This window comes from Quercus robur, chromosome 8, assembly GCF_932294415.1.
Source record: "Quercus robur chromosome 8, dhQueRobu3.1, whole genome shotgun sequence".
NCBI classification, from domain to species: Eukaryota; Viridiplantae; Streptophyta; class Magnoliopsida; order Fagales; family Fagaceae; genus Quercus; species Quercus robur.
This window is the reverse complement of record NC_065541.1, coordinates 8703388-8718499: the sequence shown is the minus strand read 5'-3', so window position 1 is coordinate 8718499 and position 15112 is coordinate 8703388. Positions and strand designations below refer to the sequence as shown.

The 15112-nt window shown below is 32.5% G+C and overlaps 1 protein-coding gene across 5 annotated transcripts; it reads right to left on the bottom strand.

Moving 5' to 3' along the window:
- Positions 1 to 1749: 1749 nt before the first annotated feature.
- On the bottom strand, positions 1750 to 9059 carry LOC126694455 (fimbrin-1-like). 5 transcript variants are annotated; one of them, XM_050390720.1, is made up of 15 exons: positions 8781 to 9059; positions 7723 to 7918; positions 7448 to 7615; positions 6957 to 7195; positions 6687 to 6858; positions 6548 to 6586; positions 6297 to 6365; positions 6048 to 6164; positions 5447 to 5658; positions 4946 to 5101; positions 4374 to 4573; positions 3575 to 3732; positions 3380 to 3476; positions 3069 to 3160; positions 1750 to 2616 (listed from the first exon to the last, which is right to left on the bottom strand). In XM_050390720.1, exons 2-15 carry the CDS (start codon positions 7804 to 7806, stop codon positions 2353 to 2355), a joined length of 2067 nt encoding a protein of 688 aa, XP_050246677.1. In that variant the 5' UTR covers positions 7807 to 7918; positions 8781 to 9059; the 3' UTR covers positions 1750 to 2352. The 5 variants fall into 5 exon arrangements, with proteins under 5 accessions (XP_050246677.1, XP_050246678.1, XP_050246676.1 ...); XM_050390721.1 differs by having other exon boundaries at positions 7723 to 7855; XM_050390719.1 differs by having other exon boundaries at positions 7723 to 7845.
- Between the last annotated feature and the right edge of the window lie 6053 nt (positions 9060 to 15112).

Sequence of the window (15112 nt, the reverse complement as noted above, 5' to 3'; positions counted from 1 at the left end):
GATCTCTAGGGTCTCTACCCTTATTTATACTACATATCTTCCTTCATCCCTACCTTACGCGTAGATAGTTGATGGTTTATGCTAATACTTGTCTCATCAGCCCCCTCTAGAAGTCTTCTGGAGTGGTTGTAAGGCTGTAATAATACTGTGCAGAGGTCACTTCCTCATCAATGTGGCCAAGGAGTTAGCTGGGGTGCATTTAATGCGGTGATAGCAGCTTTTCCCAAGATATTTTGGGATTCTTCTCTGTCTTTTGTTCCTGCAATGCTTATCCATATTTCCAGAATTTCATGGATCGCACCTCTAGATGGCAGGCATCCTTTACGGATCTCGGCCTTGGCTAGCCGAGGACAAATTCATCCTCGGCACAAACTCCTAGGCCATTATGTTCAATATTGTCTTCCTTATCCACTAGCATGGATTTCCTTGGCTATACTTACCCATCCTCGGATGGCCCCTTATCCTCGGCTTAGGCCTTAAGCCCAAAACCCAATTGTATGATCTGGGCCCATGACCCCACAACTGTATTATTAACATTTAATAGTTCAACTAGTATCTCCTAATGTTTTCAACGAAAACATCCAGAGATTGAATCCTCCTATCTCATTATATCTACTATCGGATGTCTCTATAGTTTGTTAGCTTGTTACCGAGGGCCTTATATCTTAACCGGTAGTTTGGTACCTCCTAGTGAAACATCTAGGATTTAAATTCCCCCACTCCCAACTATTGAATCATAAAAATAAAAAATAAAAAATAAAAAAATTAACTTATATAAAAATTATTTAAACAAACATAGATTTTTTTTGTTTTGTTATCTATTCAGAAAGAAGATTATGGAAATGATTGGACATTGGGTAATGCAAAAGTAAAGAGTGGAAGTTGAAATGGAATTTTTCTTACCCACTTTTTATTTTTTTATTTTTTAAGTGAACCATAGTCTTCTTTCCCAATATTCCAGTCAGTATTAAAAAAAATAAAAATAAAATAAAAAACCAAAATTGGAGTTAAGGTGAATGTTATAATCAAGGGTCAAATATTTTTTATCGACTTTTTTTATTGTTAAGTAATCAAATTAACAAATAAAATGAAATCTTCTCAAAAAAAAAAAAAAAAAAAATCATTGTGTTAAACGATAATCATTAGACTACCGTAATAATCCCACCCCCCCCCCCCCCCCCCTTCCTTCAGAAATATTACAGTAATCCTACATGACAAGGGGTTAGGCACCAATGAAGCAATGACATTGGGCCAGGTCATTGTGAGAGCCAAGTTTGGGTTTTTTTTGTTTTTGTTCTTTTTTTTTTTTCAGAACTTTGGGTAAATTGACTTCAAATCATGCTTGCTAACTCAAATTTGACTTTTTATATATCTTTGTTCATACATTTCATAAAAAAAGTCTATACTTTTCTGGGAAATACTAGTACCCACATCATATTACACAATCACAATTTCAATGTATTTCAAATGTGGGTAGGTTGATTCTTTTTTTTCTACCTTTTCAGTCCAAAAAAAAAAAATTTGTGGGTAGGTTGTGCATAATAGACACTACCCTTGCTCATATTGGGCTGGGACTAGCCATCACTCGAATTAAAAGCTTTGACATGTAGCCTCTTTAACATGCATTTTTTTGGTGACAACTTGCACCAAGGTGACTCCCTGTACAAGCACCCAGAGAACTACCTAAAATATATTGTTTACAAACTATTATCTTGTATCCAAATCCAACTCAAAATAAGAAACACCAAGTAAAAAATACTCTTTGCTTAGTATGAATGAACTTTTTTGAGTTATATCATTTATGACCAGTGCAATTTCCTTCAAAAGAATACAACTAAAATGGGAGAGCCTACTTGAGTAATGAAAGAATAAAGAAGACAAATAAATGTAAAGCCAACATCTGTCTCTAAGATAAGCTATGAACACATTTTTTCACAACTTTTTTCACAATATATAGGTCCACCATTAACACTATTTTTATTATTCATCTGCCACAAATTCACAACCTACCATCTCAGCAATTAAAAAAAGTTTGTGAAAATTTTGTATCACCAGAGTTGTTCTTTAACTCTTCTCTTCTTCCCCACCCCCCCTCCCTTCTCTCAGTGGCAAGAAAAGTCTCTCCTTCTATCTAAAAAAAGTAACTGTTTGTACAAAATTCTTCCCTTTTTCTTTCTTTTTCCATCCCTTTTGTTTACAACCACATGTTGTAGATAAGTAGTTTTTTTTTTTTTTTTTTTTAGCATAAAGAGAAGCTGAAAATCTACCCACTTAACTGCAAACATATTCACTTTTTTTTTCATTTCTAACTAAACTGATCTTATGGAGGTAAAAACTATAGCAATTCATGGTTCAATCTACCACAGAAGCCATGTCATTCTCAACCAGTGAGGAAGTGTCAGAGGCAGCATCATCAATACTGAAGTTTGAAACTTCACCACAAAGGGATGAGATTTCATCCTCGCCATTAATTGATGGTGCTGGGGATGCATCGGTAATAGTGGAACTGGAAGATGCAGAAGCAGGTGATGGAGCTGACTCTGCCTCTTCAACTGCTTTTTGCAGGCTCCAGTACATAATGCTGGCTGTAAGGGTGAGAAGCATCTTTTGGTTCACCTGCCATAGTTTGAAATAGATGACAATGATCGGTCAATTCTCTGATTTCCATCTCTAAATTCATACTTCATAGAGGGATCACTCACTCACTCACTGACATGAATGACGGAGTTGCCTACAAAAGGGTAACTGCTACTATCTCTAATGAACATTCCTATTGCTTGTATTGCCATGAAGCCACAGACATGTTACTGATTAATCTGTGTGAGGGTGCGTGTGTGTTTTGTGTTTACACCTGCAGATGTTTTTGTCTGTATCTCTTCTATAATGAAAAAAAAAAAACTAAACTGCCAGTAATCTGGTTATTTCTTGACATATGGTAAATTAATCTCATAAATCATGGTAGGCTGCAAGGTAATGAAGATAAAAAGGGGAAGTGTCAACTTATAGTTATAGTCTGTGCAATGAAATGTACAACTCAAAAAGATACAGGCCCCCAGCTGCAATCTTACCTCCATGATGTCCTCAGGTAACAAGAAAATGGAACAACCAAGCTTTCGCGCAACACTGATTATATATGTAGCATTCAACCTCTTTTCATCGTCTATCATAATAACAACAAAAACAGTCAGCCCACTTCTTCCTTAGTACTTCACTCAGTTTTGGCAATGTCTAGAGTCAACTAGTAATAAAAATAAATAAAAATTGATAAAGTGAAGCACTAGATTTCATCTATTCCCCTCTGGCCTCTCCATAAGATTAAAAGATATGGTTGTAATCCTGTTATTAACCAATCCATGATATAGAGTTGCAGGAAACATACCACTTTCACCCTTTGTAACAAGGTTCCAATTGACAACCCTAGCCTCCACAGCACTAAGAAGCTGAAGGAAGAATATTCCATTTGACAAACTCTTATCCTGAAAAGAATTTCCATATTACGCAAAGTCACCAATCAATCTCCATAAAAGTATTATGTTCATGTGATAAACATATAAAGTAAAAAATTCTCCCTCACCTTAAAACTGTCTATATGAGAGGATCTGCCTGTACTTTTCACTTTGTTGTTTGCCCAATTTAGGATATCAGCATCTTTTACCTCCTTTCCTTGGGAGTGATATCTTAAGTTCTTTAAAAGTTGAAGCATATGAAACCTCATCAACTGCCACAGGAAAGCTGAAACAGATTCAAAAAAAATTGAGCATTGGGACAACAAATTTACTGCCACAAATTCAACAAAAATCGAACAACCATTTCTTTTTTCTTTTTTTATTCAGTAAGTAATAAAATGTGTCAAAAAACTGTACCACTAAAAATATTTAGAAAGCTTGTTTAAAGAACAAAGGAAAATATTTAAACTCAACAGGGAATCGTGGAATAAGTATATTTAAATTCATATCTTATGCTATGATACATACAATACTTCTTCCTACAAAAAGTTGCTATGTCAGACACTACTCTGAATTGACACCTGCTTGTACTCTTAACCAACGTGGCTAGAACTTGAATAAAATAACTCATCTTAATATAGTAAAATAGGAGAGGAACTGTGTAAGTGTAGGAGTATAATGCCTTTTAATCAAGATACTTAACATGAGGTCATTCTTTAAATATTGTTATGCTTTAAAGGTGATTTGGTAATCAAACGCAAGCTTTAAACATGAAATAAATTAATAATTTATATTCACAACGCACATCAAAACTCAAAAGCCTTGTCCCAACATCATCAACTACAATGAGAGTTCAGAAAATTTGTACTAGTTAATAAAAAGTCTGCAATTATGCTACACAAATGCAATATGTGATGGAGGAGTTACCAAGTATGAGCTTCTTATTTCCTTGTACAAAATCATTTCCACCTAAATTCACTAGCGAAAATTTCATTTGCTTCCCAATCCTTATGACTTGATTGCAATTCTCTACTTTTTTAAATGGCATCTTAATTGGAGGCTTTGATGCCTGCTTCCAGATAACTGATCCAGGAGAAACTTTGTCAAGCACTTCTAGAAGTACCCAGCTGTGTACAAGAATAATGCTCATCAAGCCATATAAGAGGAAACTATAAATGCAATGTAGTTAATCACCTGTTAAAGATTTTTTGCATTTTTGGGGAAGAAATTTGAATTAAACAGAGATAAAGACCTTGAAAGGAGCACGTGCACGCGCGGGGGGTGGGGGTGGGTAGGGGAGAAGGGTAAATATTTTCAAGAATGAATTGAGAAGACAAAAGGCACACATTTACATTTGAATAAAACATAAGGGTGCATCTCTTCTAAAAATATATTCAGAATATATTGAATAAGTATTTGGCTGCAGCTTGTATTTCTTTTCTAAATAAGATTAGAAGAATTCACACATAATAAATACTTCAAAAATAGAAAAAACTCACCCATTTCTGACATCCTCAAAAACATTATTGACATAAGTAGCAATTCCAAGACTGTTGATCCACAACCTAAAGCATCTTTCTTCTCTAGAAGTTTGTATATCTTCTGTCATCATCTCTGCATAGGAAATTTTTTTGCTGTCCGTGGAGAGGCCACTCCTGGAAACATACATTCTCAACATAATGAACCACAAAGTTGGGAGGACGAGTTACTGAAAGATCCAACATATTACACTAATAAAGAAATTTTCTTGGACTCATATTAAGAGTGTACGTAAACACACACACACACACAAATATATATATGTTGAAAAGAAGAAGAAAAAGAGAAGCAAAAGGCTAAAGAGACGGAAAAAAAGGAGAGAGAGAGAGAGAGAGAGGGGAGGAGGAGGAGGAAAACCATTCCACAAAGTTACCATATGACTTTAAAGGAGAGATGATTAAGAAATCCTACACGTTCTAAACACTTCAATGTAACAAGAGATGGTGAATTTCTCTTCCCACCTTTGGTGAAAAATTTGTGCCACAAATGCAAGATTTAAATTTGGCGAGCCCTCAACAATGTCATTGGGGGATAAGTATCTTTTGCACTCCATTCTCTCTGCATGATCAAGTATCAGTTTTGCCCTTTCCTGAGGATCCTTGGTATCCAGTGTGGATGGATTGCAGTGTTCTGGAGCCAGAACATTTAGCAGGTAAGCATATGCCTCTCCATTCTGCATGCATATGAGCAAAAACATAAAAGCAAATCAAGTTACAAGTCTTGTAAAACATAATCTCTTGATAAGAAAATATGAATTCATCTGTAAGAAAGAAAAAATTCTGCTGTAATTGCTTGTGAGGAAGAGCAAATCCCTACTTAAAAGAAGGGGAGAAGTTGGGGAAGAGTATGATAACGGAGCAAGATGGATATCTAGACAAGCAATAATTCCTTTAAAGTAGCTCCAAATGCCACTTAACAGGTCATTTTAAATATATATAGTAGGATAATATGATTGAAATATATATAGTAGGATAATACAATTTAAATATTCCACTTACTACTCAGCTATTCATAACACCATCATTATGGTGCAACTAGGTACACAGAAGGAGTAGCCAATACCTTCAAATCAGAAGAAAAATTTGTAACAGGTTTCTTGTAGCCTGCTTTTTGGAGATGGAAATTCATCCATTTTAATAAAACTTTGTCAGGGGGTAAACTCATAAGCTCTTCAACATCCTGTCAAATAAAGCAATGCATAATCTGAGCTTCATTCCAAAGACATAAACAATTGAAATCTAACATTGACAGACTTAGTTTTGTTGAATATTAAGAACACGATAATTAACAAGATAATTCTAAATTTCATACACTGCTTTCATCGACCAGATCCACAAGCTGAGGTGTCTTCTTAAGGTTAAGATCTGCCAACAGTTGTATCTGAAAATGAAACAATAAGTTCATGACATAGAGGAGCTGAAAGAGATGACTGAATAATCAATCTCTAAAATTCAGAAGCCCAATGTTTATATAGTCATGCTACAGACCCAACTCTGGTGTCCAGCACAGGGTTAAAGGCTATTAAACTTTGTCAGAATCAGAATCTAAGTACAGATGCTCACCTTTATAATTTGAGAAATCAACCCAAATATCAGATGAGGCTGCAAAAAAAAAAAATAAAAAAATAATAGAAAACTTCAGACTAGATGAAATGGGTCTATTAATAAACCTAAACTGGGAAGCTGCATTAGCTAAACTCACCCTTCCTTCAACCAAGTCCTGTGTACCGATGTTAACTACTGTGCAGCCAATAGCCTTAGCAGAGTTGAGGCAAAGAGTATGGTTTTCATTCCTCTCCCATAAGTTGATAACCCGTTTGGTATTGATTGCTCGTTCATCTATTGTACCAGGCACAGCAACATTGATAAGCTTGCTGCATAAAGCCATAAGATAAATCAAAACCAGCACATTGTATCAGCTAAAAGTTGCATAAAAAAGTTTAGCATTATCAAGCAGACCCTGGTTAAATACCATAGAAGAACTCCATCTTTTGCAAGATCAAATAGATCATTTGTAGCTGGGTCTAACGGAAGATATTGGCTTAGAAATGGGTCATCCCCAAGATAGCTGTTTATGTGAGCGACATATAATGCTTTCTCTGACTGGCTGATTGTGTGAAGGAGAGTAGTTGTGGTGGCTTTAAGGAAAGAAGAAGAGTTTTTTGAACCATCCGATTTTGTTGTAGTTCGACTTTGCAAATTCAGATATGCCTGGTACCACCATGCAACCAATTAAACATGTTACCTCTTATCCTTCTAAAACTTAAAGCCAATAAATTCCCAAATCATTGAAATCTATTTCAACACAACAAACGTTACTTCTAACTTCAAAACAATTACAAATAAATTACATGACCTCTACTTTCATTCCTTTTTTGATGCTAGTGCTACAAAGAATCATTTATCAACTATCAGAGGAAGGGAGAGAGGAATCAGAGAAACCAGAAGACACAGAATGCTCACCCTCAGGAAGGCTTCAAAATCAATTTCTTCACTCAAATCAGAATTCAATTCACCCAAAATACCCCTGATCTCCTCCTCAGTGAACTCCCTAAAAGCCTTTAGCTTCGCCATCAAAGGTGGCAAATCTTCGCCTGTAACTGTACCATTCTGATTCTTTATTGATACAAACTTCAAACCCACAAAAATGAAATTAAATGTTAACATGATCAGAAATAACCATCAAAGGATATTCTCAAATCAAATTTACTAACAAATTTAAACAAAATTAAACTTACTTTAGATTTAAGGCTGCGAAGCTCAACCTGTGTGAACTGGCTATGAAGCCATTGATCGACCACAACACCCACAAAATTTGACATCTCCACCAATTGCCAAGAAAAATACGAGAACTAACTAACCTTTACAATTCTTCCCCAAATTACATAAAATCAGTAAAAAATCCAACAAGCATCCTTGAATCAACAATTCAGTCTGGCATTAAACACAGAAGTACATAATTGAATCCACATAGACATGGACAAGTTATAATCATAAACAGACCATGCACTAGGGTGATTTAGTTCCTACTAATCACCAGCCTGTCCGACTGTATCCAAACAGATAGCATAAAAAAGGGGTGCACACAAAATAAATTAATAAAAAATTTAAAAAAACAGCCACAAGACTAAGTTAAAACAATAATAGTTAATTAGTTTTTAGATTAAATGAACAATGAATGAAATCCTGTTAAATATATCATAACTTAAAAGGGCCCAGAACTGCATATCTATAGAAATTAAAGGGAAAAAAAGGGTCAAAATCGATGAGTTTATTTTCAAGTTCTAACTATTTGGAAAACATTCAATTGCACTACTTTCAAAACCAAAAAGAACAACAAGAAGTAGAAGACCATGAATCTGGTAAATTAGACGAAGGAAACATAACATTATTGCATAATGTCCATGCGTGCGTGTTAGAGAAAGAAAGTAAAACAATAAAAACAAAACCGAGAATTCCACACCTGCAATAAGTCTTAAACGAAGAACCCAATAGCACAAGACATAATATTATGCGTGTGTCTTATTCTAGTGCCCTTTTCATGAACACTATCATGATGAAGAAATCAAAACCCAATAAAGAAAACGTTAAATCAAAGCAATCCCACAAGTCCATACCAGTTGAAAAAAAAAAACAATAATAAATCCAATGGTATAAGACAAACCAAATAAAGTTTGTCTTTTGTGAGACTTTTTTGTTACAATGGATTTTCATGAACAACAACAATATACCAATAGAAATGAATCAGAACCCAGTAAACAAAACGTGTAAACAAAGAAAACCCAGAAGCCATTACCTGTTAAAAAAGCCTTGGAGAAAAAAAAATGAATGAGCCTGGTCCCTCACAGAAGTCTCAAGTCTCTCACTTGTTTTTCTCAATTGTGATAACACACAATGTGAACAAAAAGAGAGACACAGAAAGAAAGGGATCGAGTTTTCCTTCGTGGGAGAGCAAAGTGGGAGAGAAAGAAAACAGTTTTGGCTTTCGGACCCGCTATGGAGACCAGAGAGGACAGCGGAGAAGAGAGAGAGAGAAAGAGAGAGAGAGAGATAGAGGGAGTTTGGTACTATGGTTATTGTAGAGTTTTTGCGGTTTCTGTGGTTCACGTAGTTGCGAGTGTATGGTAAGGTAGATGGACTCGCTCATTTTGCAGTGCCAACTGCCAACACATTGAGTTTTGTGTGTACACCTGTTTGGTCACTTCTGCAATTGCTTTTTGTTGCTATGTGTAAGCATGTGACTATGTGAGACACTGTCCTTTGGCAATTGTTTTTTTTTGCCAAAAATATAGTACTCCTTGTATTTCATTTTAAATACTAAATAGTAAATGTAGTAACTAAGTGCATCACTGAAACACATCAACTAACCCCCAATCCATACCAACACTTACTGACAATTCCATGAATCTAATAATACTTTTCAAAACAAAAAACAAAACAAAAAAAAAAAACAAAAAAGTAATATCCACGACATTTTACAACAAATTCTAAGTAAAAAGTTGTTATTAATTATAATTAACGGGTTAGAATCAATAATAACTTACCACTTAAGATTTGTTGTGAAATGATGAAAATATGGTGGGCATAGCACTTTTCAATTCGTTATGATGAGTAGATAACAAAAACTGAATTTTAGTAGTATATCTATTTTAGAAGTAATATTAAACCAGTTAAAATTTATTGTTTTAACAAATTTGTGGGAAAAAAAAAATTGTATCCTTAACATTACTCTCAACAAGAAACAACCCTAACGAGTAACGACTATTTTTTTTTTTTTTTTCATTTACTAAAATACACACTTTTGATGAACATCAAATTTGATCAAGTTTTTTTATGAAGACCCCAAAACAAAAAATATATGATGCAATGCCATCAAAGTTTTGTCAAGTCTACTAATTCAATATTTTTTTTTTAAATGAACACATTGATTAATTGTTCATTTTTCTAGATTATATGGATTTTAATTGTGTATAGAAGGTGTACATTAAACATTTGCTGAATTAATCTAATTATATAAGTAATTGTGAAGAATGTTAATTGTGATTATTCCTCTTGAATGTATCATAGATGTAAGTAGTATGTTTTCTCAAATCATGATAACTAATAGTTTACATACTATGTGGGTTCCAGTTAGCTCAACTGGTAAAATTTCTGATGGTTGTATAAGAGATTGGGGGTTTAATTCTCGTCTATATTAAAAATTGATTGATATCTTAGTTTGATGATAAAAAACTATTATTAGTAACGGACGTCATAAGTTAAAACTCTCTCAAAAAAAAAAAAAAGTTTACCTACCATGGGTGAATTTTTAATGGTAGGGAGATATATAACTTATCTAGAATTGATGCTCAAGTTTTATCAATTTCTATCAAATCCCATAAAAAAAAAAAAAAAGTCCCTATCGAAATTTTCCCATGAAAAAAAAATTATATTCTGTCAAATTTTCTTTCTTTTTTTAATAATTATAAATAAATAAATAAATAAAGACATGTTGATGACAAAGACTATATATTTTGTCATATATTCTCTTCTGACACTTTTGGGAACCTAAATTAACTAAACCAACCAAACCTTAATAAGGTATAAATTGGAATAAGTGAAATGTTTATGGTGGTGATTGTCACACCTGAAACAATCCCAGTTAATTTTTTTTTTAATTAATTGTTGTTTTGTTCCAAGATTATGGTTTGTTTGTGGCAAGGACAATCAAGGTGGACCATGGCATTTAGTGACATATTTAATTTCGAAGCCATATCACAACAGCATCAGAGTGGACCCCAAAACTATATGTTATTTTTTATTTTTTTTGATAATGCCCAAACCACATGTTATAATCCCAAGGCTTTCAGATCAGAATACAGTATCTAGATCTATGCCTATGATTAGATTAGAGTGGCATTGTCAACTTTGTCAAAAGATGACGCAATCTCCTACTTTTTATTTTTTTGAGTGAAAAAACTATATCATATCATCATGATTTTTCACCCAAAAACATGTACCCACGGGCCCCCGCAACCATGGCGCATTACCATTCACGCCAATGTTATTCGGATCTGTTCAATACATTTTAAGATCTAAATGGGAGTAATTGCTAATTAAGTTTTTGTATTTAAGTTTTATTGACATGTTAGACAAATTGAATTTTCATGTGATTATTTTAACACATTCATAACAATTTATTTTTTTGGGTAAATAGTTTATTGATTCAATTGGGTTAAATTAACTCAATATTATGGGGGCCTTCTTGAAGTCGGGGAAAATAAAGCAAAACTCTTCCGTATATTTTTTCTTTTAAAACAAGTAAATTACCATTCTGCAATTTTGGGACCTTGTATGATTTTGTGATCCTTTTGTTTTTGAACTTGGAAGGGGGGCACTTAGGACCCTTTATAAATTTTTGGGGTAGGTGGAATCAGGGCCTAGGCCTAGAGCCAGCCCTAATGATTTGTTGTTGCAAAGCAATCCTTGAATGGTCATGGCAATTGAATTTTTAAAATTGCAACTTTATCTTTCAAATATGTTACTTGTTTAATTTTTATCCCTCAATTTAAAAATATTCAATTATGGCCCTTTTATATTTTTGAAATGTAATAATTTAGCCCCCTTATAAATTACTCCATTTACATGACTAGCAAAATGCTGAGACAACATATATATATATATATATATATATTTTTTGAGAATAGACAACATATATTTAAAGGACTAAAATCAAAATAATCTTATATTTAAAGAGGTATTATCTCCTGACTTGATCCATATAGTAGGCCACTCATAGTCACAAATTATGGATCCCATAGATACATGAGGCTTACAATATGTGAGTGGTTTGCCCTCTGTAGCAAACTCAAAAAAATATATATTGACCTTTAAGGAACTAAAACTAAGCCAATTGAATATTTAAGGGATTAAAATCAAATTCAATCCATATTTTATTGAACCAAAAATGCAAGAAATGGACAAAATTGTTGTATTTTAAACATTGAAAGACTAAAATCGAATGTTTTAAATTTGAGGAGCCAAAATTGAACACAACCCCATATTTGAAGTACCAAGAATGGAATTTACCATTTTTAAAAATATAGATTAGTTTAGATTAAATAAATAGATGGCATAAAACTTTTTAGGGTAGGTTATATTTTTAAACCTTATATTTTAGATAAAGGTGCTTCCAACCAATTAACTTGGCGTACTCGACCCAACTAACCAATCTGATGCCTCAAGTTGGCCTTTCATGGGTTAATTAGTTGGGTTAGATTGTAAATTCATTTTGAGACTTGGGTTAGGTCATGTTTGGGTTGGAAAAATTTACAACCCATGTATTCTAACACAATCAACACTATAAATCATTTACACACGCATATATATATATATATATATATATATTTATATTTAACATTTGTTAGTTTGATTTATTTGAGAATTTTGAGACTTAGGCTACGTTTGGATTTGGTTGAAACGTTTGTGTCTGCGTTTTTCCAAATTTTTTTTTCACGCGTTTTTGAGACTTGCGGCTACTGTTCATGTACTGTTCAATGAACAATAGCCGCAAAGTTGGACTTTTCTAACTTTTTTCAGCCTATCAGTGCACATCGTGTACTGTTTACGAATCCACAAATTTCACTTTTCAACAACTTTTTCATAAAAAATGGGTCACACGGTACTATTTACATATTTAAAAATTATTTTGTTACAGTGTTTTTCAGTTTTCAACTATATCCAAACGGACCCTTAGTTTTAATAAAAGTGGAAAATTAGGCTCAATTGTGTAATTTGTAATCTCTTATTTAAATGGACTTAAATAGTTGTATAAAGCTTAATTTTTTTAATATGCCTCACAAAATTGCCACAAACCAACATCCCAAGCTAACCCAACTCGATTCCAATAGATTGGGTTGGGGTAGGTTAGGTTGGATTTTAGTGATATAACAGGTTGAGTTGGGTTGTAGATTTCTCAACCCAATGAGGATGCGTTGAGTCCCAATACTTAAATCATGCATGCCCCTACTATTAAGGTTGAATTTAACTTAAACTATGTAATTTCACAAGTTTCAAAAATCAAACTTTGACATTTAAGGCTATTACAAATTAAACTTTATACATTATTCTCTAAACCAAACCATGAACATCCCACAATTCAAACCTGAAAATCCCAAATGGTTTATAAGTCCAAGGTTTGATTTGAAATTAGCAAAATTATGAGATTTAATTTATAATATTATAAAATTTTAAGGTTTAATTTGAAAATTTGAAATCTAAATAAGATTTAGTTTGAAATCATCGAGAGTTGAGACAGAATTTACGCAACATAAATTTTGTTTGTTAAGTGCATATTTTTTAGATATCACGCAACATGGTCGTATGCATGATGGAGAATGTTCGTTTGCAACACGACCAGAAAACCATCTAATTAATATTGATTATTATTCGAGTAATTCTTACATTTGACAACACACTCTACCAGCTCATACCAATTTAAAAGATGGATCATCAATACATGGTCAGAAATAGTATTATATTAATTTTTATTTTTTTATTGTTATATTTTATTAATTTGATGGCCAGAAATAGTATTATATTAATTTATATTAATTATTTAACTCCACTTTTATGAAACTGCACAGATTTAGTTGTTCTCACATTCATTACTCACCGGCCAAACCGATCTCCTGCATCTGACTTCAATGTTCCTGCACGACCTAACGTATATAGTTCTTAATTTTTATATGTTTATCATCATATAAAGCTAAAATAGAATTAAATTAATTTTTTATAATTTGTAGATTGGCTGCAAGTGATTATATGGATACAAAAAATCTCATGGATCCTTATTTTCTTGAGCTAAAATATTCAAGCTTACATGATTACATGTTTTGAAAATAATATTGATCAGTGATTTAGTATGCTTATAAATACCACTAAAAATGACCAATTCAATGCTAGCTACTCATGCTGTGAAAAAAAAATACACACATATATATATATATATATATAATTCACACATGAAGTATTATGTTTAATTGTATAGAAGCCATTATATTGCATTATGGACAGGAAAACAAAAAACATAAACACTTACTAATATTAGAAGGAAACCAAAAAAGAAAAAGAAAAAAGATTTAGACCATGTAAAACTGTTAACCTGAAAACCAATCTGTATATTTCTTTTAAAAACAAATATTAAAGTTTTGAATGTAACTCAAAACTCTAATAAAGATCAATGTGAACTCTATATATTATGAATATGATACAAAACATCTGGTATAGCTCAGTCTATGAAAGGAAGGCAGTGATTTGGAAATTGGAATATAATAATTTGCAAGCCCAAAATTTAAAAATGTTTACCATCCCACTTCTATTGATCTTTTAAGTTTGATCCTGTAATGTCTTCATATAAAAGCCTCCTAACTAGTCATGGAAAAATTAGACTTGGACCAATGAACCTGTCCAAACTCACATGAAAAAAAAAAGGTATGAGTAATAGGAATAGCAATCCGATTTAACTTAATGTGTAATTCTCTAATATAAATATTTTTAATGTTAAATCTACTACTAATATTAATTATTTATAAGTTCATTACAAATTTTCTTTTTAATTATTTATAGTTTTTCTTTACCTAACGTATTATATTTTATTCTTAAAACTCCATACAAATTAACATGTTAGTTAAAGAAAATAATAATAATAATGTAGGTTTTTCACTCCAAAACCAAAGCATACAAATACCCTCAAATTTAAGCATATCCAAGACGCTTGGGCTTTCCTTTTCTAAAAGACTATGATTTTCAGAGATTTTTTTGTTTTTGCAATGTAGATACAAATTTTTTTTTTAAATAACCTTTTTCACAATTTGTGGACTGATAAGTTGCAATTAGTGCAATATTACTTTGACATTAGTGATGATAAAGGTATTGTAAATTTTACTACAAAGGTGTTACAAACTTGTATGCCAACTTCTTCTCAAAAAAAGAAAAAAAATAAAAAAAGACTTGTATGTTAACTTTTAAATACAGAACATAACAAAAGAAAGTTCTTTATTATTATTATTTTATTCATGTGATACTAATCACATTCATTGCCACCCAAAATTTTTTTTCTTCTAAATATAAGTTTTTTTTTTTAGTAAA